The 23,524-nt window shown below is 42.3% G+C and overlaps 1 protein-coding gene across 2 annotated transcripts in view; it reads right to left on the bottom strand.

Annotated features, from left to right (window-relative positions):
* LOC131130131 (guanine nucleotide-binding protein G(q) subunit alpha) overlaps nucleotides 1-22,926 on the bottom strand; it is a 33,421-nt gene extending 10,495 nt beyond the window's left edge. The window contains exons 1-4 of one of the 2 annotated variants that reach the window (XM_058074323.1): nucleotides 21,746-22,926; nucleotides 6,629-6,813; nucleotides 6,305-6,459; nucleotides 4,229-4,357 (exon numbers count right to left, since the gene is read on the bottom strand). In XM_058074323.1, coding sequence (XP_057930306.1) covers nucleotides 4,229-4,357; nucleotides 6,305-6,459; nucleotides 6,629-6,813; nucleotides 21,746-21,881 — 605 coding nt within the window. In that variant the 5' untranslated portion in view covers nucleotides 21,882-22,926. Of the gene's footprint in view, nucleotides 1-4,228; nucleotides 4,358-4,774; nucleotides 4,904-6,304; nucleotides 6,460-6,628; nucleotides 6,814-21,745 lie in introns of both variants that reach the window. The other variant, XM_058074324.1, reaches the window with a different exon arrangement.
* Between the last annotated feature and the right edge of the window lie 598 nt (nucleotides 22,927-23,524).

Below are 23,524 nucleotides of genomic sequence, written 5' to 3'. Positions count from 1 at the left end.
TCAACTATATGACAAGAACACTGCAGTTTTTAAGGATCTACTCCAAAACCATCTGTCAAAGATCAACTATACGACAAGAACACTGCCGTTTTTAAGGATCTACTACAAAACCACCGGCCATAGATCAACTATACGACATGAACACCTGTCAAAGATCAACTATACGACAAGAACACTGCTTTTTTAAGGATCTACTACAAAACCATCTGTCAAAGAACAACTATACGACAAAAACACTGCTGTTTTGACAAGGATGTACTGCAAAACCACCTGTCAAAGATCTACTATATGACAGGAGTGCAGTGCTTTTAGAAAATCTGCTGCAAAAAGAGGAGTCACAAATCCTCTGTATGACCGGAGTGCTTTGGTATTTGTAGGAATCCAAGGAGCTCCAAGGAGGGGGGTTGGCCCCACGTTTGGACGTGAACATGAGGGTGGGTGAGCCAGACGTGTTGGCATATCTCCTACCAGGAATATGCACACATTCCAATGCATTGCGGATGAAGAGCTAATGAAGTGTATTAGCTGTGTTGTTGGTGTCTTTGTAAAGCCATGGAGAGGGTGCAATGAGTCACAGTGAGCTCGCTGCAGTGGAGCAGCTGGGAAGCGCTTGAGCGCAACCACGTTGCAGGCGCGGTTATTTGCGGCCTCGCCAAGCGTAGGAGGAGGATGACATGATAGCTTCCTATCGATTTGCACTCTACTTTCATCACTCTTGCTGGCTCCATCTAGTTCCATCTTCTCTCCTTTCCATGTGTGGCTTTGCCAGCGATGGAACGGAAGGTGTTGGAAGGTTGTGGAGCACAGAGACTAAAACAGAAGGCGTAGTTCGGTAAAAAGCACTTCTACTCATGGATGACAGAGGGCAGCTTTTGGGAAGCATTCATTCACATGCTGCATATATATTCCTGCACTCTCTCTTCCAGCAGTGGAAAGTCAACTAAATAGAGTAGGGGTTCAAGGGCCAAAAACAATCTGTTCCTACTGCCGGCTCTTTACATCTACAACAAATCATGCTCATTTATTTTCATAGGTAGAGCAAAGAAAACCTGTTTGACTTTTTAAATACAGCTCAGAGCCTTGGAGACATAGATTAGTTGTTGTTGACAACACATTGCCCAACTCTTCCGCTGCAAACACACCAACGCTTGCTAGCGAGCTAACATTTCTTCCAAATTTAAGCAAAACCAAAAACCAAAAACATACCGCTTCCACACAAAATGGAGGAACTTTCTTCGCTCTATCACACGGGTGCTCATTAAGTCGATCGCGATCTACCGGTCGATCGCGGAGGTGGTACTGGTCGATCGCGGCGTGACATTAAAAAAATATCATCCTAGCATCAATGCCGTCACTTGATTGATATACAGGGCAGCCATTCAGATGACAACTGAACGTTGCCCTTCGGGTGACCAATCAAATCAAACACCGTCTCTAATTGCAGCAGAACTTACGATGTCAGCCTATCATCCATCCCCGTTACTTGATTGACATACAGGACAACCAGTCAGATGACAACTGAATTTTGACCTTTAGGTCACCGCTCATGCGTTAACAACGATGCAAAGTGCTAAGCTAGTCGGCGAATTGCGTCAGATTTTAAGCCCTCGCTAAAGTTTATGGTCACTAAAATGAGTGAAGTAGCTGGACCAAGTAAAAAGGCAAAAACATATCACTTCCATACGGAATGGGAGGTGGACTTTTTTTTTCACAATGTCTTTTTCGAAGTGCGTTTGCCTGGCTAACCTGGCTATCAGCAGCTACTGTCCGGACTATGCATCCCTGGCTGATTCAATTCAGTGCAAGTCATCAAAGTAAACTCAGGTAATTACAAAAAATGTTAATAGTTCATTATGTGTGTTTTGCAATATTGGCTCATTTGGTTATGTAAGGTACATCAACATACATTGTACGTACAAATAATCCTCAATACATTTGAAAATAAATAGATGTTTTGCATTTTTGTAGTGGGTAGATCATTTTGACTCGGTCATTTTAAAAGTAGCTTGCATGCTGAAAAAGTGTGAGCACCTCTGCTCTATCATATGGGACAGTCAATGGCTTGATGGTGATACGGTCATGTCATGTAAGCTAATGTTTTTGTCATTACTGCCACAGTGTGACCCCAATACCACATACCACTTCTGTTTACATAGGTTTTCACTAAGACACCAAACAGCTATCATTTATTAATTCATTTCTGAAAAACTGCAAAGAAGCAAACTGCCATATTATAAAACCCCAAAACATGAACTCATTCAATACCAATACCACATATTTATATGTTTTTCGAAGCCTGAACGCTCGCTCCCAAAGGTGTATTTATACGTCTTGATACTATTGTTTTTTCACAAAAACAGGTGATGAGAAAAGACGTCACTTTTCAGGTAGCAGTGGTGCATTTGATAAGAGCCCGGCATGGATCCTTTGCATGTATTAACACGCTCGACAGCAAGAAGGAAGTGAGAGCATTGGACTGTAGTGTGCAGAAGGCTACGTATTGGAGGAAAATTTGAAAAGGGGACTTACAGTATGATGCTCATTCTGGGACCTTAGTATTGAGCAGCTACACACCGTAACCGGTACAGAAAGCTTTCTAGATCCACCACAATCTGCACCTATTTCAGCTGTGTTTCCAAAATGCTCTGTTTTCATTTATTTCTCCCATGGCCCACCTCCGGGCACGGCCACTGCTCTGTGACTGGTCTCACTCCCGAGCACTTTTGAACTACTTCCGAACCTCACTTTCTAACGTAGATGTTCTAGATCGGTATCAGAAATGTGGTCATTACATATTTTTTGTGAGACTACCGGTGTATAAAAAACTCTGGTGACTGCTGACTGTAGTGGAAAAAGGCTATTAGCCACTCCAAGCGTCAGTGGGCTCGTAATTTGCACCCCGCTCCTTGTATGCACATTTTAAAGCAACACAGACAACCACTTACTTACACTAAATAAACGCAGTTATGACACTGATTAATTGTTAACTTGTGCTTCTGACTCTTCAACTTACCAAGTAACGTGGGAAAGGCATCAGGCTTCAGCAACAGTTTGGTGGAGAGACTACACCTTTAAATCCTGCTGGTGCTTTCCAACATGTTTTAGACATAATGTACTGAGCAGCCAGGACAGAGGTGACATGACCTGACGTATGTGGGAAATCTTCATCATTGTTTGGGCAACTTCCCAGCATTTTTAGGTTGAATTCCGAATTTTTTGACTTTCCAACAACAAATCACCTTGTCATGCATGTTAGAATGCCTTTTTTCTTGACGAGTAGAGAGATCACGAGCCACTTATACATGGACCCAAATATTCCAATTGGATTTGGTTTATTTGCTGAAACGGAAAGAATGTAACCTTTGTATACACCTCATTCCGAAAAAAAAGTGCCAATCCGAATGAACATATAGTCGGATTCACGGGGGTGGAATATTCCTTTCCCCAATCCGATTGAGGTATCTTGTAGCCGCTCAAACGGAAACTTGTCAGGGTGCGTTCTTCTTCGTGGTGTTTTTCTTCTGTTGTTTATTGGCGGTTGGCAAGCAGCTTTCGTGTGCATTCCCGCCATCTGTGGAACATAATCTAAACCCTTCTATACGCCATTCACAAGTCCAGTTTGTCTTTAAAAAGAAAATATATATCTATATAAAACATGTCCTGAGTTTAATTATAAAATATATGCAAGATTGAATTTGATCTTTTCCTGTCTAAATTTATCCTGGGTGCGTTCTTTCAGTGCATGCTCAGATATGACGTAACACACAGCCCCAGACGTTCTTCACTTTTAAAAATGGAGGCGAGCAATCGGCACTGCATTGCTGCGGAAACTTTTTGTTTTTGATCCAAACTAAACTTAAAGTCTGGACGAACAAAAAACTTGCAGTTATTCGGCGTTATTCCAACAAGTGAAAGTCGGGGAAGCCGGTATCACGTGATGTTGATGTTTACATTTTACTACGCATGCCCCATTGACTATTCTGTTTGATTATAGCGGTGCATGTAGACAAGAGATTGGATTTCGGAAAGGTAATTCGGAAAGAGGAAAAACTCCTCATGTAAACGTGGCTATTGTTAATAAGCAGTTTGTGTTGAACTGGAGGCTTTTAGTAGGCAATACATGGGAATGCTGGAATGGGTTGGCAGGGTAACATGAAGCCCACAGACATGCGATGGAAACACGTGAGGCCGAGGTTAGTCAAAGGTGATGCAATTCTTTCCCATCTACCTGAAAATGATGCTTTGCAAGTCGAAAGGGTATTCTATGATCCCGGTGGTTGGGATACGAACCCTAAGCACATCCTGTTGAGTTGGCAGATAGGACGATTCAGCAATACGATCCAGATCGCTAAGGTAGCTGGAGGTGGGAAGGACAGCAAGAGAGGAGGAGGAAATAAAGAAGAAAAGTGAAGCAGATTCAGACCCTCTAAAAGCAAGTGGTTCAGTGCAGATGTAACCAAAGGGAACATTCCTGAGGAACAAGAAGGGATTAGATGCAAATGTGCCAGAAACCCACAAAGGAAATAGACTGTAGCCTCATCCATGATGGCAGCTCCCATACCACATTTGCTCTCCGAGGACTACATGTACAAATCAGTCAACATGGCTTCAATAAGAGACAAGTTAGGAGTCAACAGGCCAACCCGTAGGTCTGGACTCCAGACTTCTGGGATGCTACCATCAGGGATGCGTACATGTTGCAGCCCAAGCCGAGCTCACAGAAGACGGCGACATCGACGGCCGACCAGAGATGTGGCGGGCTCGCCGCCGGTACCTGAAGATTATATTCTCCAGGTCAAAGGGGTACTCAATGATGCCGGTGGTGGGCACTCGAACCCGCAGCACATCCTGCTGAGTGGGCACGTACTCCGATGCAGTTATTCGATCTATATCGCTAAGGTAACTGTGGATGGGGAAGAGTACGTGACAGGAATGCAACAGCAAAACACTGATGTCAACCACATGCACACATCATGATATCAGATACAAGAACTCTCAGAGTTGCATCAGAAACAAGCATCATCTCTTAGATCTCATGTGTGGGTGTACCTAATGACATGGCCGAAAGTCATAATGAACATTTTCAATGCCGTAAAGTCATGTAAGTCAGGAGCAACTTACATATGTGTTTCTGAACACCTGTCGTTAGGGCCGTCGTTAAGGAATGGGGGTGGTTTTGGCCTTTGTCATAACTTGCAATGAGTCTCTTCCAGCTGTGGAGGAATTGTTGTCATTCAGCCACATTGGAGGCTTTTGCAGCATCAAGGCCTTTTGAATGTCATGCCACAGCATCTCAATAGGATTCAACTCTGGACTTGGACTAGGCCACTGCAAAGTCTTCATTTGCTTTGGTGGACTTGCTGCTGTGTTTTGGATCATTGTCCTGCTGCACAACCCAAGTTGCTTTCAGCTTGAGCTCACCCACAGATGGCCGCACATTCTCCTTCAGCACAATTCATGCTTCCATTGATCACAGCAAGTCTTCCGGGTCCTGAAGCAGCAGACCATCACACTACCACCACCATATTTTACTGTTGCTAAGAAATGCTTTTACACCAGACGACAGAGTATTTTCCCAAAGGTCTTGGGGATCATCAAGATGTTTTCTGGCCAAATGGGGACCAGCCTTAATGTTCTTTTTGTTCAGCAATGCTTTTGGTCTTGGAACTCTGCTTTGCAGGCCGTTTTTGCCCAGTGTCTTTCTTACGGTGGAGTCATGAACACTGACCTTAACTGGGGCAAGTGAGGTCTGCACTTCTTTGGACGTTGTTGTGGGGTCTTTTGTGACCTCATGGGGTCATTTTGGTTGGCCGGCCGCTCCTGGGAAGGTTCACCACTGTTCCATGTTTTGGCCATTTGTAAATAATGGCTCTCACTGTGGTTGGCTGGAGTCCGAAAGCTTTAGAAATGGCTTTATAAGCTTTTACACAGTGACAGTACATTCCAATTCATCCTAATTATGTCATGTTTTAATGGGGGTCAGTTTTTCAGACAGGGCCATGTAGGTTTGGATTTGTTTCTCGCTTCATAAAAAGTTTCATTGAAAAACTGCATAACGTGTTGAGTTGTGGTGTCATTCATAATAGTGACTAATATTTTCATTTGTTTGATGAACTGAAACATTAAAGTGTGACAAATCAGATTATTTTTTGACTGCTGCCACTTATACTCTGAAGTGACTTTACAGTCCAGACAATAGGGTATATGGAACCATTGTTGCATATTATTAAGCTATAATATGTTCCACTGCTACATGCAAATAAATAGTGTGTTTTTCTCGTATATTGGCAGAAGAGAGACGTACTATTTGGTAGAGTCGGAGAGCTGGTACTCTCTCCTGCGGTCATAGGCCTCCTGGATGCCAGGGTCAGACCACAGCGTCTTGATGGCGCCGATGTAGGGCTGATCGAAGGACGAAACCATCTCCACGTCCACCTCGCGCACCAGCTGCGCATTACTCTGAGGGTGACAGCAAAGGTGCAGAAATACCCATGAGTCACAGGTCGATATAGTCGTCTCATTCCTCAGGAGGATCACACTTATTTTACAGGATTGGAGGTAATGAGAACATGAGCGGAAAAGCACACCAAGAAGACACCAGTCAACAGGTGTTGTGTATATTACATACTTTGTTCTGTTCCAACTTGTATGGTATCTTGAGGGTCTCCGTGGCCCGTATCATGGCCTGCATGGACGTGAAGATGTTCTGGTAGACCAGCTTGGTGAAGCCTTTCTTGTCCTCATCCGTGTAACCCGAGCCGTGGATTATTCTCATCTGCTTGATAAAAGTGCTTTTGCCACTCTCGCCGGTGCCTGAGGAAAAAACAACGTGGTTTAGCTTTGGGGGAGAATGATGAGGTACCGGAGGAAAATGCCAATGGAGGAAAATGTCCTGGAGGAAAATGCCAATGGATGTTTGTGATGCAGCTCTTCAAGTCCAGCGGTAAGATGCACATGCCTTCCACCATTGGCACTCATATATGAAGCCGCCATGTTGTGTGGAAAAGTGACTTGTTTGGTTGCGCTGTTTGTGCCATGAACGCCATTGTGATCATGTATTTTTCTCATGGACTTGTTAGTTCATTTATTATTGCCTGACTGAGTAACTAGTGGTGTCATAGGCTTATGTTTTTGTTGTCTTGCCTTGATTTCGGCACTTACACTTCACTAACCCTAACACTACATTATGTAAATCAGGGGTGCACACACTTTTTCAACCTGAGAGCTACTTATGACATGACTGAGTCAAAATGATCTATCACCAACTAAAAATTATTTATAAATATATTGATAATTATTTTTATATGTACAGTATATGCTGGTGTACCTTGCATTACTGCATCAACCTATATTGCACAATATAACAAGTAAATTTTTTTGTCATTACCTTACTCTGATGACTTGAACTGAATGGAATCAGCCATGGATGCATAGTGAAATTAGCAGTGTGAAAAATGATTTTAGGGATTTTAGTTCCTTCACCTTTCTCCTTCTCAGCTCGCTCTTCGGAGGGACCTGGGTGTTATAGTTTTTATGAACAGTCCGAAAATGGCGTTCCACATTTTCCTTCTTCGGTAAAGTAATTAAAAAAGTAATTGTAGACTGACAGATGAGGCAAACGCACTTTGAAGAATAAGTCCTACTCTCACTCCGTATGGTAGTGGTAGGTCTTTGGCTTTTTACTTGGGCCAGCTTTTTTCCAGCTTTCCACATTTTTATCCCTTTCTTACTCGCTAGCTTGCAAGAGTTTTGCAGTACTTAGCGCGGTTGCATGCGCAGTGAGCCATGTGTCAGAGAAAGGTCAGGTCAGATGTCATTGTGAGGACAGATGATAACTTTTTTTTTTTCAATGCCATGCGACCAACCCGCAATGCCTTTGCGATCGACCAGTCAATAGCGATTGACGTAACGGGCACTCCTGATCTAAATAATTCAACCAATTGCTCCTTCATTACTTAGTCAAATGTTTTATTTTTTCTTGTGAATTTTTTTATTTCTTTTTAAAACAAGCAAAAATATGTTTATCCGATTACTTGATTAATCGACAAAAATTTCAATACTTGGTTACTAAAATATTCGATAGCTGCAGCCCTAATTTCAACTATGAAGCCCTCTAAAAAAAAAACCTCTACCAAGATTGCAAAGTTTGATATTCATAATACATTAACACATACGCTGATGATAACAGCTAATAGTTGCAGTATCCTGCCATATTTGGATGATTTAAAACACTAGCCAAACTTCTTTTCTAGGCACAGTGACACACATACATGCGAGTTCCGTCAACAACACAGCAGCGACAAAGCTTCCAAAGTCGGCTCTCCTTGGGATGGCCGTGTCTTCCAGCACAAAACGTGTGCTCCAGTCCTCATGTCAAAATTGCTCACTGCAAACCAGCAGCTTGTTGAGTCTTGGTAGCCAAATGGAGAGCTAGCAATCCACTCTTCCGTCGTGTTAGTCGGCCAGATAAAAAAAGGTTTTCGTGTTAGCTGCTAAAATAATATAAAATAATAATATTGTTCTAGCTTGGTTCATATACGAGTCACATGGAAATGGAACACACAACAACCAGGCGCTGAACATAAGATTAAGATTACATAAGATTATTTCCAAATGCCCGCATGTCATGCTGGGTAGTCCAGTTGCAACAACAATATAAACCATGACAACTAAAACACAATCAGGAATACGGTATGTGTATGTTAACTTCTCCTTGTTAACTTCTCTGACCACCTCCATCAACATATTTTGCAATCAAGCAAAATCGCAAAACAAAACACAACAAAATGTTGGGTGAAAGAGAACCACAACCTACCCAGCATGCCTTGCAGCATGGGTATTGCACATACTGTTTGTTTGTAGGTAATGACTTTGTGCTTCATGTGTGTTCACATGTGTTTTTTTGAATGGCATTTTTGTACATGCCAGGGATTCCATCTGACTGTTTTGACAACTCAAGCGTGCCACAATAGCACCGTAAGTCACCTGTTACTTTCCATGTTAAAAGGTTTAAAAAAAGGAATGTGGAAATGCTGGGTGGGCTGGATTAAGATGCTCGGCAGGCCTCAAAAAGAATAACTAACCCTACGACATAAAAACAGATAAAAAGAGGCAGCTATGGATGCACGTCATGGGACGCACCTATTCCCACTCCACGTCCATCATGTGAGCGACATATGACAGAAAAGCAGAGGCGAGATGACTGCATCGTCCCAGTGCCTGCATAGTGGTATTTCTCACAGTCAAGCTGCAGTACATTCCTGGCAGCTACTCTTTGGGGCTCATGCAAGTTCCTATGGCAACCCCTGGTTCCAGACTCATAAATACATGTCAGAAAGCACTCGGTGAGAGGTTTCCTCATGTCTCCATGGAGGCAAGGCAAACATGCAACGCTAGTCACAATGGGTTTTCCCCCTGCAGCTGCTTTTCACTGAGGTCACAGAGGTGACAGTACTGTACATGATAACAGACTTATTCATGCAGACTTACAATGTGCTGTAGTGTATTCCATCTGTACATCTGTACAGTAGAGGTTGTTCAGAACCCCAAACTGGGAACGTAAATGAAACATTATGCATCAGTTGTTCACCATGAACTCCCCAATTAAAGCTTTTCTTATAGTGTCCGCTGTGTGCTCTATGAACATAAATAAACGGCAGTCTCTACATTGTTCAGAGAGACTGGCATGAGCAGCTGCGGCTGTAGGTAACCTCCAGATGGAGAGCATGTCTTAAAATGTTGGTTGCCCTACTTAGTGAAAAAGTTGTGCATGTTATTTCTAATAAACTCAGCAGCACTATTACAACGTTTCTGTTGAATATGTGATGTGAAAGGACCTGGCGGTCAAAAAGAGCCATGCCGTCCTTTCCACTTTCTCATGCGCTCCAAATCAGTTGTTTGAATCTGCAAACACAGGTGTGTATTTACAGCAGTGATGAACATATAAAGTGCTTCTTTGAACCAAAATAAAACTGGACTAGACTTATTACCTTACATGAGTAATTATTATCATGTATTATTCCATTTTCTTATTTTTCTTTAATAACGCATCTATCTATCATTAGTCCAACAGCGCCTGAAATAAGCAGCACCTTAGAGGAAGGAAGCCATGGAACACATCCAGTTTACTGGGAGGGGCTAGCTAGAGGCCCAAACTGCCATTTGACTGGTGATTTACATGAAGATCAATAACCAGGAGCAGAGTGTGACACATCCACCTTGCAAAGTAAAGAGAGAGGGGGTGTGAGGAAGAAAGTGTGCCCTGAGTAAATGATTCCCTAACACTCCCCCGAGCACCTCAAACAGGAAGCTACTTGGATGGCCACTTCAGCTCGGCGCTGGGGGGCTTTTTCTCACTGGATTAGGAACCAAATGCTGGAAGTGGCCCGTTTTTGCCCGCTGGAACTTTTCCAAAGACATTTTCAGGACATGAACATTTGCTTCAAGGAATCCAAGCCGGAAATGACCCCTTGATAGGAGCAGGTTTCATGCCTTTCACACAAATGTATGCTCTTTTTGAGGCGCAAAGCTGAAACAGAGCTTGCCTTTGGTTATTAACAAGTATATGTTTGCAGAACGCATGAATATTTGTTCCCGCCCATGTTGACAGTATTAAAAAAAAACTACAAATCATACCTTTGAGCTAGGCTTTTGAACAAACAAGTCAATATTCGCTATGTCAGCAGTCATTGGAACAGCGACTAACCCCACGTCAAATACTTCACTAGCTACAGGATGGTGTCGCTAAAATACAACTTAAGCCTCAATTACACACCGCTCCACACCACTAGCATAAATGGCGACAGCTGGCTCCACCCCCTATGGCGGAGCTTGAGGTGAACCCCAAAACAAATGTTAACGGTCGAGCTGTAATTGGTGGACTTTCCTTCAGGCATCATTTCCTTCTTGGGGAGGCATGGTAAAAGTAGGCCATAACAAAAGAAACAATGGAGTAAGTAGAGGAGACTTTGAGCCTGTTGGGTGGCCAAAAAAAACAGCGAACCGGGGCATGTTAACCGAGGTATCTAACAACGACCTCAGCCCAGCCCAGCCTATTAGTGGATGACATGTGTGTGCATATCTTAAAACCTTCCTCCAATGAGTAACCTTCTGCACGCTACACTCCTCCATGCTTTTCCACTTCCTGCTCACGGTGGAGCGTGTTAATACATGGGAAAGATGCACTTCTGCCGCCTTGTATCCATTTTTACTGCTAAACACTGCACCAAACATGAGCTCTGCTATTGTGCAATTGTGTCATCAAGTAATTTTGCCTCTTGTGCAAAAAGACGAAATCCTGCGTATCAATAGGTCTTCGGTAGCGACTAAGTTAATAGTGGTCAGGAGGTGTGCCACTGTACACAAATAAAACTAATACCTACAAGTTGTATAACCACTTGACATGAAATGTCATCATACGTGGGTGTGTGTATTGTCTGTGGGGACATCCACACCCAATACTTTTAATATCTACTATGATGTCATACCCATTTCTTCATGCATTCAATTGTCATTTGGGGAATATAAAAACTGCACGTCCCCTGCCATTGACCCACAGGGTTGTGTAGGTGTGGGACACCAACAACTACGCAGGTACCGTACGTATTTAGGTTGACCTAAGAAAGAAAACTATTGGAATCTACCGGTACAATAGGAGACTAAGCAAATGGATGTCTTGGCCACAGACATGAGGAGAATGGCTGATGGTATTGTTTCAGACACGGCAGTTTGGTGACAGTTTTCCTCAGCAGAGACTCTTTGAGACACTAATCCCTTCTGCTAAGTCTTCTTCCACCAGACCATGCGGTATGAGGTTTGTCACAAAGATGAGCTACAATGCTGTACACACTGCTACCTACTGTACGGCTACAATCACACAGCCCCGTTATGATGTATGATGAAGGGCAAACAGGAAGTGCCAACCATATTTGTCCACCACAGGTAAATGAATGTGTGGGAAATACTGGAAGACTGTAGTTACTGTATGTCGCTGCTGTGCCACACTGCTTAGCGCCAATGATGACGTTAACAACATGACAACACATCAACATAAGCAGACAGCTTTTTCAGTGAAACAACACTTTTGAAGCTCAGACTTTGCCATTTCTTTTTATTTTGGCGGTCATCCACGATCCTTATGTGAAAAATGAACACACATCGTTCCCTTCTCCATGCATTCCAAAGAGAGAAAAACAGCCAGCATGAGGGGGCCAAACATGGACATAATGGGACATACCTATTAAGACTATAAAGACCTAAAAACAACACCTCCAAAAACAGGCAACCAATACCCATTTGCATAACTGACGTGTATATGATGCACGCTATTGTTATTGTAGCATCTAACAACAAGAACTATTTTTGTGGCGTAGCGACACAATGCCTCAGGCTACTACAGACAGGTAACACTGGAGCTGCTCCAGTGTTGTTTGTGGGTTAGTAAAAGTTACCGCTAGGTTAAAAATCATGCCTGGCTGGCACGTGTATTGTAGAAGGTTGTGGCAATAAGCCCCAAAGTTGGTCAACTTTGACATCGCAACTGACGCAAGCAGTGAATACCAGCTCTCAACGTAGACCTGACATCGCCAGGAAGACTCTGCAAGATGCTTGTTTGCTCTCAGCATTTCTCAGCAATGGGGAGTAAACGTCTTGTGCCAAAAATACAGCCATCCCAATACTCTTTCTATGCTGCTGCTGCTGATGGTAGTGTTACTTCCCCTCTATGGGCTAAGTCAGGGGTGCTCATTAAGTCGATCGCGATCTACCGGTCGATCGCGGAGGTGGTACTGGTCGATCGCGGCGTGACATTAAAAAAATATCATCCTCGCATCAATGCCGTCACTTGATTGATATACAGGGCAGCCATTCAGATGACAACTGAATGTTGCCCTTCGGGCGACCAATCAAATCAAACAACATCTCTAAGTGCAGCAGAACTTACGATGTCAGCCTATCATCCATCCCCGTTACTTGATTGACATACAGGACAACCAGTCAGATGACAACTGAATTTTGACCTTTAGGTCACCGCTCATGCGTAAACAGCGATGCAAAGTGCTAAGCTAGTCGGCGAATTGCGTCAGATTTCAAGCCCTCGCTAAAGTTTATGGTCACTAAAATGAGTGAAGGAGCTGGACCAAGTAAAAAGGCAAAAACATATCACTTCCATACGGAATGGGAGGTGGACTTTTTTTTCACAATGTCTTTTTCGAAGTGCGTTTGCCTCATATGCCATTCTACCATCGCAGTACCAAAGAAGGGAAATGTGGAGTAATGTGGAGGTAATTACAAAAAATGTTAATTGTTAATTATGTGTGTTTTGCAATATTGGCTCATTTGGTTATGTAAGGTACATCAACATACATTGTACGTACAAACAATCCTCAATACATTTGAAAATAAATAGATGTTTTGCATTTTTGTAGTGGGTAGATCATTTTGACTCGGTCATTTTAAAAGTAGCTCGCATGCTGAAAAAGTGTGAGCACCCCTGGGCTAAGTGAAATCTGCACCCAGGAAGGAAGTCCCATTAATGTTTAAAACAATCAAAATGCAGATGTACACTGTAAGTACTACATGTTATCATGAATGTACCTGTTACTGCCTGGTCTCAGCATGGATATAAAACCATAAAAGTTTTTTTTTTTTTTTTAGAGGGCTATATACATTAGTTGAAGCATATGTGTCCCATTACATCCATTGTTAGCTCCCTAATGCTTTCTCAGAGCATTCAATTGATCACAACTGGACTGATCAGGTTGTCTTAGAAGATGTTTGGCCTCAATAGTTCATGATCAAAGTCTAGGTGGGACACAGACCAGTCAGACTAGACTGTTGCCTAGGACAGCTCTAGTGTGAATGAATGAAAATATTGGCAGGCATACGTACACCCCTCATGCTAGCTGTCGTTATCTCTTTCGAACCCACATAAAAGGGAAAGCCATGGTCAGGTTGTTTGTAGTAGGGTTGGGTGATATTTAATATGTAGCGCTTCCAATGATAAAGTATGAATGATAAATGGAAAGAAGCAGGACTTTATTGATACGTAAGATGAATGAAATGCTGTCATCGTGTAGGGAAGTAGTTAGTAAAATCACAAATGCCTGCTGACAACGTTTATTCTTGGACCCAACTTGTTGTACAAGACACTCTCAGACACAGGACACACTTTCTTACCTATAAATACATGTCCTTTACAATTTGACACAAGCTTACTTCATTATATGGCTTGAAGGGGAAGTGCGCTGAAAAACAAATTTTATCTAGCTGACTAACACGACGCGTCATTTCCAGAAGGAAGAGTGGATAGCTAGCTCTCCATTTGGCTACAAAGACTCAACAAGATGCTGGTTTGCGAATGTATCGGTCGATCCTTAGTGGAAATAGGTGTATCCCAATGACAGCATTGTAAGCTACCTCAAATTAACTCCTTTTCTCATGTTATAATGCACAGAAAAGGGAAAAATGTGTTTTATGTTTCACATAAGGATTGGGAATGATGGGCACAATCCCCCCCAAAAAATGCACTTCCCCTTTAAGGTTTGTAGCTTTTTATACAAGACTCCATTTATATCGTCATATCGCGATACATCAAAATATCCTGATATGTGCTGAGGTCCATAACACCCATCCCTATTGAAAATGACAAATATTTCCAATATAAATAGTTGCGAGTGGGATCATCGTACCATTAACCAAAATGGTGGTGATTTGGATAATTACTAAAGTTGCCCAGCCCTACGCAAAGAGACACGTAGAAAGTATTGGACCATGTAGAAGACGACACATGACACAGTGCACACTCTGCTTCTCCCCATGGGGAGACTGAATGAGTGACAGGAGGGTTGACTCTCATTCATTGGCTACATTTAATTTGGCTACAGAACCAACACGCTCACATGTCAATCTATCGACGCCGGCAAAATTAACCAGTTTGTTTTTATTTATGGTGCAGTAAATTGATGTATTGAGTATGGTGACAGGCCTATGAATGTGTAATTATGAGTTTTGTACATGAAACAAACCGACTGCTGAAACTCAGGGCGTGTCAATATCAGTTTGCTCAACCACCACAGCTACCAGACAAACACAGGGCACAACTAGACCATGCCTTCTATCTAGAGCTTGCCACACAGTGCCAAATGTTCCCTCCAATGTGTCACCCAAGCCTAGCCATGGCGGGTGTGCCTACTGCAAGGACCTGATTCTCACAGGTAGGCTCCCTTTCATGCCACATCCTTGGGTGTTGGCCATCAGGCAAACACTCGTTAACCCAGTTCACCCACCCGTTTCACACATACAGTAATACTTGCATGATGGATGGATTATGCGTGCCAAACCAGTACACATGCACACATTGTTTTAGTTTTAGATCTGTGTCAATACATTCCATTTTGATGATCAGCTTTTACTGGATGCACGTTTTATGAAATACTTTGTTATAGGTTCGGAGAGATCGCAGCAGAGAAATGACCACAAACAACGACTGTATGTATATTAATGATATTTAATGATAAAACACACAGCAGTTCACAACATTTCCCATCATAAGTTATTATGCTAGACACAAGCTGTCACCCCCATGCCCCCACATAACACTCCAATCCGCACAGTTCAGATCCAGAATAGCATACCTTACCGTTGACAGAGGGCGGAGAGCCAAAACACCCCGGTAGAGTAATCTGGAAACCGAAAGCTGGACACTCGTGCACAGTTCACAGCAGACTCTAACCGGGATTGAGAAAACAAATGCTTTATAGACTCGCCCGTGCGAAAACAGGTGGCCAGCCTGTCTCCGCAGGAGAGGAGTCATCACCTCCGTCCTCTGCCTCAGGCACCTCAATGTCTCACAACATTCTAGTTCGTTTCTCACAACATTCTAGTTCGTTATCAGGATATGGGAATAATATTTATCCCGTTGCCGGAACAAGTTAAAAACAAGTTATATAAGTGTGAAAAGTCAAAAAGTGTGCGAAGCAAGTTATATAGCTGTCAAATACAAGCGGGCAAAAACAAGTATATGAGTGTAAAAAAACAAGTACAAAACATGCATTGCATAGCCACGTGGGTCAGCTCAGGACAACACAAATAATCTCTTCCTTCAATGCAGTATCGCAGTAACGCAGTAAGGCAGTATCAACAATACTAATGACACCCAACCCTGACCGACTGGCCAAGACTACACACCTTTGGATAGTAGCGAATACACCAACATGACCACATGCATGCTGTGTGCCAAGAAAGAAACACCAGCATGATTTCAATCTTACCTATTGTGTGTGTGTTGTTCTCCTTGCTAACAGTGTTGAATGCTATAATTATTATATATATCATTCTCTATCATTCTCTTTATTGGCCGATTAGTTTTATCCCCAACAGACCGCATGCTCCTGACACAGGTTCAATCATAGCAGTTTCCATTGTTTTAATAAGAGTATTCTCTATCATCACCTTATGCACTTGATAGTTTTAGCAGATTGTTGCACAGGTCAGCTGTTGGTTCCTGCTTCGACCTTCCGACCTGTCGCACCTCCTCCAGTGCCAATGCGGGCAGCTGCAGGGTCGTCAGTTGAAGACCACTGTTCACAGATGTTTCGCCCAACAACTCTTCTTCTGTGGCAGTCAGATTGCAGGTAGTCCATATAACCCTAAACATAACCACCCCTTACACTATGTACTATGTCCATTTAAGACATATAGTATATATAGCCCTAAACATAACCACCACTTACACTATGTACTATGTCCATTTAAGACATATAGTATATATAGCCCTAAACATAACCACCACTTACACTATGTACTATGTCCATTTAAGACATACAGGATATATAGCTCTAAACATAACCACCACTATGTAACAATTCCATGAGAAAAATACATGATCACAATGGCGTTCATGGCACGAACAGTGCAACCAAACAAGTCACTTTTCCACACAACGTAGTGTAGTCAGAGTGCAAATTGTGAAAGGTGTGTGCATCTTACAGCTGACACCACCAACCACTGGGATTTCATTGTTGGCGCACAACGGCAGTGGCGTTAAAACTGATAGACGTCACAGTGTTCCAACTGCTGTTTACCACATTTTCTCTCTGTTTTCTTACGTTTGCTTTTCCTTGACCTTCGTTGTCTTGCCACTTTTTCTAGCCGCTTCAACCTTCCCGCGTCTTCAAACACCCGCTTCCTTCTTCGTTCTCTGCGTGCGTGACCTAAGAAATTATTCGAAACAATTCTCAACTACTTTTTGTAATGGAGGTATTGGAATTGTCCAAATGATCACTGTAGCCCTAATTTAATGACATGTGACTACAAAGCAAGCGGACTAGCACTGCTTTGACAGGAGCTGCTCTCCATCCATCTTCCATCTGGGAAAATCCAGCCTACTTTACAGCTGGAATGATTTTCCTCCGCTCAACAGATGAAACCACTAAATGTCCTTTGCATGGGCACTCTGGCATTTCACACAACAAGACAATCCTTAGGGCAATCCTCCACGGTCCTTATGTGACACATGGACACACGTCTGCCTGTTTCCTGTGTGTTCTAAACGTATACACACAGGTCAAAAAGGCAGGTCATTAACTCATCCAATCCCAGCCACTTTTCAGAAGACATCATAACAAGGCCATTTTTGACCGTTTGGACTGATATTCCAAGGTACACCGAATATTGTGTTCATGGAACGTACCAAAACAAAGATTAGACTCATCTTTCAGCAGCAAAAAAAGTTTTTGTTTCTGTTTTTTTTCCCCCATTCTTTAGTAATCAGCAATGGACCATGAATAAGTTTCAGGAAAATATTGAAAAACAGCTTTTTGTGATATACACATTTCAAGCATCACTTTCACTTGACTGACACCAACATAGCCATATGTATTTAGCCCAATATCCAAACCAAAAATGCTTGTTTTACGTTAAATATTACACCAACAACTAACACGAACTAACCGTTTGTTGTTTTTTTTTTTCATTTTTTACAATTCTGTTTACTTTTTACCAGCATAGAATGTGCTTTTTGACCTGGTGAATAAATGAATTACTTAATGAATGAATCACTTCGTAAGTGATCACTCTTATGTGGTTTCAATCCAGCCTATGAGTATCAATAATTGCAAACTGTACTTATTCTTGGCCTAAATTAAGCATTTTTAAGCATCAAATGGTGAAATGAAGTAAAATACAAACACAAGGCAGAGGCAGCGTGGTAATTGTGAATGTAGTACTGTATTCCATATTGGCCACTCGTTGTCTAGTTACTGTGACGCTGCTGCAGTAGGAGCTTTATTTAGGTCTTGCATAGCTTATTTCCTCAGATTCTGTCTACTATGCTGGTTAATACCAGTGCAAAGCACAGGCAAGTATGCGGTCCAGGAAAAGACAAAGTCTTATCAGTCAGGTCTAGAACCAATGAACGACCATAAATGTTATGTTGAAGGAAGGGTTCCAACCTCATAGTGAAACTGTAAGGATGTAGAGCAAGTCGGGCCTCTGGAGGGGCTACATTGGAATGAATGGCAGGGAATACCACCTTGCCTTGCAGCACACTTCATCCTAATCAACATTGTTCCTCCAGAGGATGGTACAGCAGACAGCAGGAAGGTTGCCAGTAAACAAACAATGCTTGCAATCACTACTGCAAACTCTCCCACAGTGAGACTCATGTTCACTTTGTCTACAGTTTCCTGTCTCCAAAACACCAATTAGTATTTTTGGGGACGGTACCTTGTAATAACGGCCACTTAGCTTGGAAACTCATAAGGCAGGAGATTAGTAACAGGTGTGCAGCATTTACTGCACAGTGGAAAAAGGCCATTTGTATCATTTGTGTTTTGCAACGGCAGGCCATGCAGCGTTGTCACGTGGCAATGATACAAGGCATCAATACCGCACAAAAAGGCAGTAAAACCAGGCCTGGCATGACATAGTGAGCGATGTTGCATATTGCAGATGAATACCATTAATACGAAAGCACAAAACCCACTTCATGCTCTTTCTTCCACCACATCGCCACCTATACGCCTGAATTCCACTTTTGCTTTGAACTTCCAGCATTACGTAACTTCTAGTTCCAAACACCGCTGGAAGCTGCCTGAATGGCAATTGTAACCCCAACTGCATCATCAACACTTCATAATCAATATCCATTTGGTGACATCCACCATTGAAATAAAATACATCATGCCAACCACACTTACTGCTTATTTGCTTATTTATCCACAAAGCCACCCTCCCTTCCTGATCACTACACACCATTTGTCCACCAGGACAGGACCTCCAAACGTCTTGGGCACTCCGCTTTCCTCCCGCAGTGCACAAACATGCTTATGTTAGTCTATATGTGCACTGCCATTGGCTGGCCACCAGTCCAGGGTGTATACCGCCTCTTGTCCACAGTCAGCTGGGATAGGCTCCAGCATACCCCCGCCAACCTGAGTGAAGTTACCCCCTCCCCCACCTCACTCTACAAATAGTCTCATTTTTTAGTGGTAGGTTTGTGCTGTTTTGTGCAGTTAAAATGAACGTTTGGGCTACTTTCGTTTTTTAGTTATTAACAATTAAAATTTTGGCCTACTACATAATCAGCCCCCCAACATGTTCAGAATTATTAAATAGGCCAAAACTTAAATTAACTCAAAAGCAAAAGCAACACAAATTGATTTCAGTCAGTCCAGTTTAATTGCCCAAAACTGCACTAACCTAGCACAAAAAAAATTAGACTACTTTGGTTTCATTCCGAGCATGTCGGGGGGCTGGCTGACCTTTGGTTGACCTTTGTAATAAACTGTAATAACTCAAAAATCAACGTTCATTTTAACTGCACAGAACAGCACTATCGTAGTGAGACTATTTGACCAAAGTTTTGAGTAAGGTGGGGAGCCAACTTCACTCAGGTCCCCCGCCACCCTATCGAGGATTAAGTGGCATAGAGAATGGCGGGATGGATATACAGTACAGTGGAACCTGAGTTTTCGTACCCCCTGGTTTTGATAGAATTCGATTTTGAACAAAAATGATTGCTCTAATAAACAAAGCATGGATCTAAAAACTTGTTGGGGGTGTTTTAATAGCAGCCTTTCTGTGCCATGATGTACATCAATTACCTGCTTCTTTTTACCTCTTTACAACACACAGAAAAGACAAAAGATGGGCACAATTCCAAAAAAGAGCACTTTAGAATACTAAATAAACTGGCGGGTAACTTGGCTTCAGGCAAAGGTCTTTTTTTTCTTGTATATTTACAACATTTTTTCCTCGTAAATGTGTGACATTATTCTCCTAACTTCCAACTTTTTTTCTCGTAAATGTACAAATCTTTTCTTGTGGCTGTACAAGATTATATAAATGTGCAAATCGCTGATTATTTTAATACTCAGGCCTAACAGGCATTGCCTGAGGCAGCTATGAAAAGTGGGGGCTTATGTGACCTTTGGTAAAGGTCATATTTTTTCTCACAAATGTATAACTTTTTTCTCGTAAATGTAGGACATTATTCTCAGAAACTCCCAACCTGTTTTCTCATAATTTTTTTTCTTGTAGCTGTATAACTTTATTCCTTGTAACTGCATGACTTACGTAAATGTACAACTTTTTTCATACAATTGCGAGAAGAGTCAATTTTAGCCTCAAAATCTCTGATTATTTTAATACTCTGCCGTAACAGGCATTGCCTGAGACAGCTACGAAAAGGGGGAACTTATGTGACCTTTAACCTTGGGCTAAGGTAATATTACGATTTTTTTTCTCGTAAATGTACAACTTTTTTTCCTCGTAAGTGTACAACATTATTCTTGTGAATGTACTATTTTTTTTCTCTTAAACATATGGCATTTTTCTCGTGAATTTACAGCTTCTTTTCTCTGAAATTTACCACTTCAGTTTTTTCTCATGAATTGGCGGTAATAAAACCTATGAAAGCTTTGGCCAAGGTAATAATACGGCATTCTTGTAAATGTACACATTTTTTTCTCAAAATGTACACATTTTTTTCTCAAAAGTGTGTGACATTTTCTCATGAATTTGCACCTTTTTTTTGTAAACATATGACTAAATTTACAGTAGAGTTGGGCGAGATGGCCCTTAGCATATATCACGATATGATAATATAAAATTTAATTTCAGCAGAGTCTGAGCAACAAGTTGTGAAAAAAGATTTTATTGTGGAAATCTCAGAATATTTTAATACTTGGTTGTAACAGCTATGAAAAGCCAGGACTTATGTGACCTTTGCCCTTGGGCAAATAACATTAAACATTATTCTCATATATTTCCAACTTTTTTCTCTGAAAGCTACGATTTCTTTTTCTCGCGACTATACCACTTTCTCATAAATTTATGCCTTAATTCTTGAAATCTCAATTTTTTTTCAGTTGGTTTTCTATGCTGTAATTCTGAACATGTTCAATTTATGAACATTGAATCCTACCCAAACCGCGATAAACGAGGGATCGCATTGTCTATCAAATGTTTTTGTTCATAATCCTGAGCGTGTGGAACGGATGAAGTGGATTTTCTATGATTTACTACTGGAACAATTGTAGTTGTCGTCTGCCCTGACTGGAAGAGATGTGCAGTGAAACCAGTGGATTTCTATGAACAGCTTCTAGTGTCTATCCAGGTCTATCCAAAGAGCATCCAATGTGCTGTGAACTCAACTCAAAAGGCAGGTCCGACTGCCGGATGTGTCTGACGGGCCAGCAGTTGACTGTTTTGTCAAGAAGAGGAAGAAGATGATGCAGGCTCTTACCCAGCAGAAGAAGCTTCAGCTCCCTCCTAGAATCTCTTTTGTCCCGCCGGAGCTGCTTCTCGATCTCCGAGTTGATCCTTTTGGACTCCTTCGCCTCTTCACTCAGGCAACAAGCCATCATGGAGTCAAGAGTCATCACCGCATCAGACCAAACAGCACTGACACACTACTACTACTACTACTAGTAGTAGCAGTAGCAGCACTGCTAGTACTACTACTACTACTACTACTACTAGGCAAGCTCCCGGTGGGTGCCAATGTAATCCTCTCTTGGAGCTTTCCTGCAGGTCCAATGGAGCTCGCTACTTTGCTCGTTGAACTGACAAATATTTGACAGCTAAGACTTAAGTCGTATGCAAATTGTCAGTGTGCAAAGCCTGCCTGAAGATTGGAAAAAAGTAAAAAGCGACGTTCCCACTTGCAAAATGCTGGGAAGACCACTTTCCTTCCAAAAACAGCGAAAATGAGTTTGGGTGATTGTGGCTAGCTTGTTCGCTAAAAGCAGCTAATGTTATAACAAGCTAACGTGGAGGTGGGGGGTGTCAAATCAGATTCCCTGTATGACTTTTAATCAATCCCCCCGCCACGAAGCTTAACTAAAAAGAAAAGGTCGTTTTTTTTAATAAAACGCTACAGGCTGCGTCCCAGAGACACAGCGGGACATTGCTGGCCGCCTCCGCCACATTTGATCCGAGCTTCCTGCAGGCTTAGCCTCCCCGACGCCGACACTGCCCGCCCGCGTACCGCTGGGAACAAGCGGCTTGCAGCACGTCCATCTACCCGCACTCACACGTCGAGGATCTCCCGGTGTCAGACGCTGATTCAAATGACAGCCATTAACTATGACAACGCACACAAGAGACCGATGCGCCCCCGGTGGGGGACTGGGATGGCTAAATGGACGAGCAAAGGCTTTGCTAGCTAGGTTGGCTTTGCTAGCTAGGTTAGCTTAGCTCGCCATCCATGGAATTGCAGCCAATTCCCAAAAAAGCGCTAACTGACAGAGGAACGTCATTTCTCCCAACGAGCTACCTCCAAGTAAACCTTACAACGTCAAATAGTGCCAATCAAATTGGCACTTGAAGCCAGGACGAGTCATCGTTTCTGGTGTGTGTTTTTTTTCCTTGTGGAATAGCGCTCCACGTCCTGCCAGGAGTGGCGCTGCCCCGTGACGTCACGTGTAATATTCAGGTTTTGCTCATGTAATATTAAGGCTTATAATATTTTCATCTCTCAAATTCCCGACTTTATTCTCATAATATTCCTTTTTTTGTAAATGTTTGAGTTATGACTTTGTTCTCGTAATGGTAAGAGCTTTTTCGTAAATTTACAACTTTATTATTGTATTTATTTATTATTTATAACTTTATTCTTTTACATTTTATGACTTTATTCTCTCTTAATGTGAGTTTTTTTTTCTCATAGGTGTATGATAATATTTCAATTTTTCTCTAATGAATTAACTGGTTAACGGAATTTTCCTTTAACCGCGGTAATATTTTTGAGGCGGATTCACGTGCGATCCACCGTGCATGAGTGGTTAGCGCGCAGGCCACGCACTAGGAGACTTCCGTTCAATTTCTGTGTGGAGTTTGCGTGTTCTCCTCGGTTTTTTGCGGGTACTCCAGCTTCCTCCCCCATTCCAAAACCATGCCATAGGTTAATTGGCCACTCCAAACTGTCCAGGTATGAATGTGGGTGGGAATGTTAGTCTACATGTGCCCTGAGATTGGCAAGCATTTCAATCGATTGACAGCCCTAAATATTATTTTAAAAATT

Source organism: Doryrhamphus excisus, chromosome 5 (assembly GCF_030265055.1).
Source record: "Doryrhamphus excisus isolate RoL2022-K1 chromosome 5, RoL_Dexc_1.0, whole genome shotgun sequence".
Lineage (NCBI taxonomy): Eukaryota > Metazoa > Chordata > Actinopteri > Syngnathiformes > Syngnathidae > Doryrhamphus > Doryrhamphus excisus.
The sequence above is the reverse complement of the archived record's forward strand: the minus strand, read 5'-3'. Positions and strand labels throughout refer to the sequence as shown.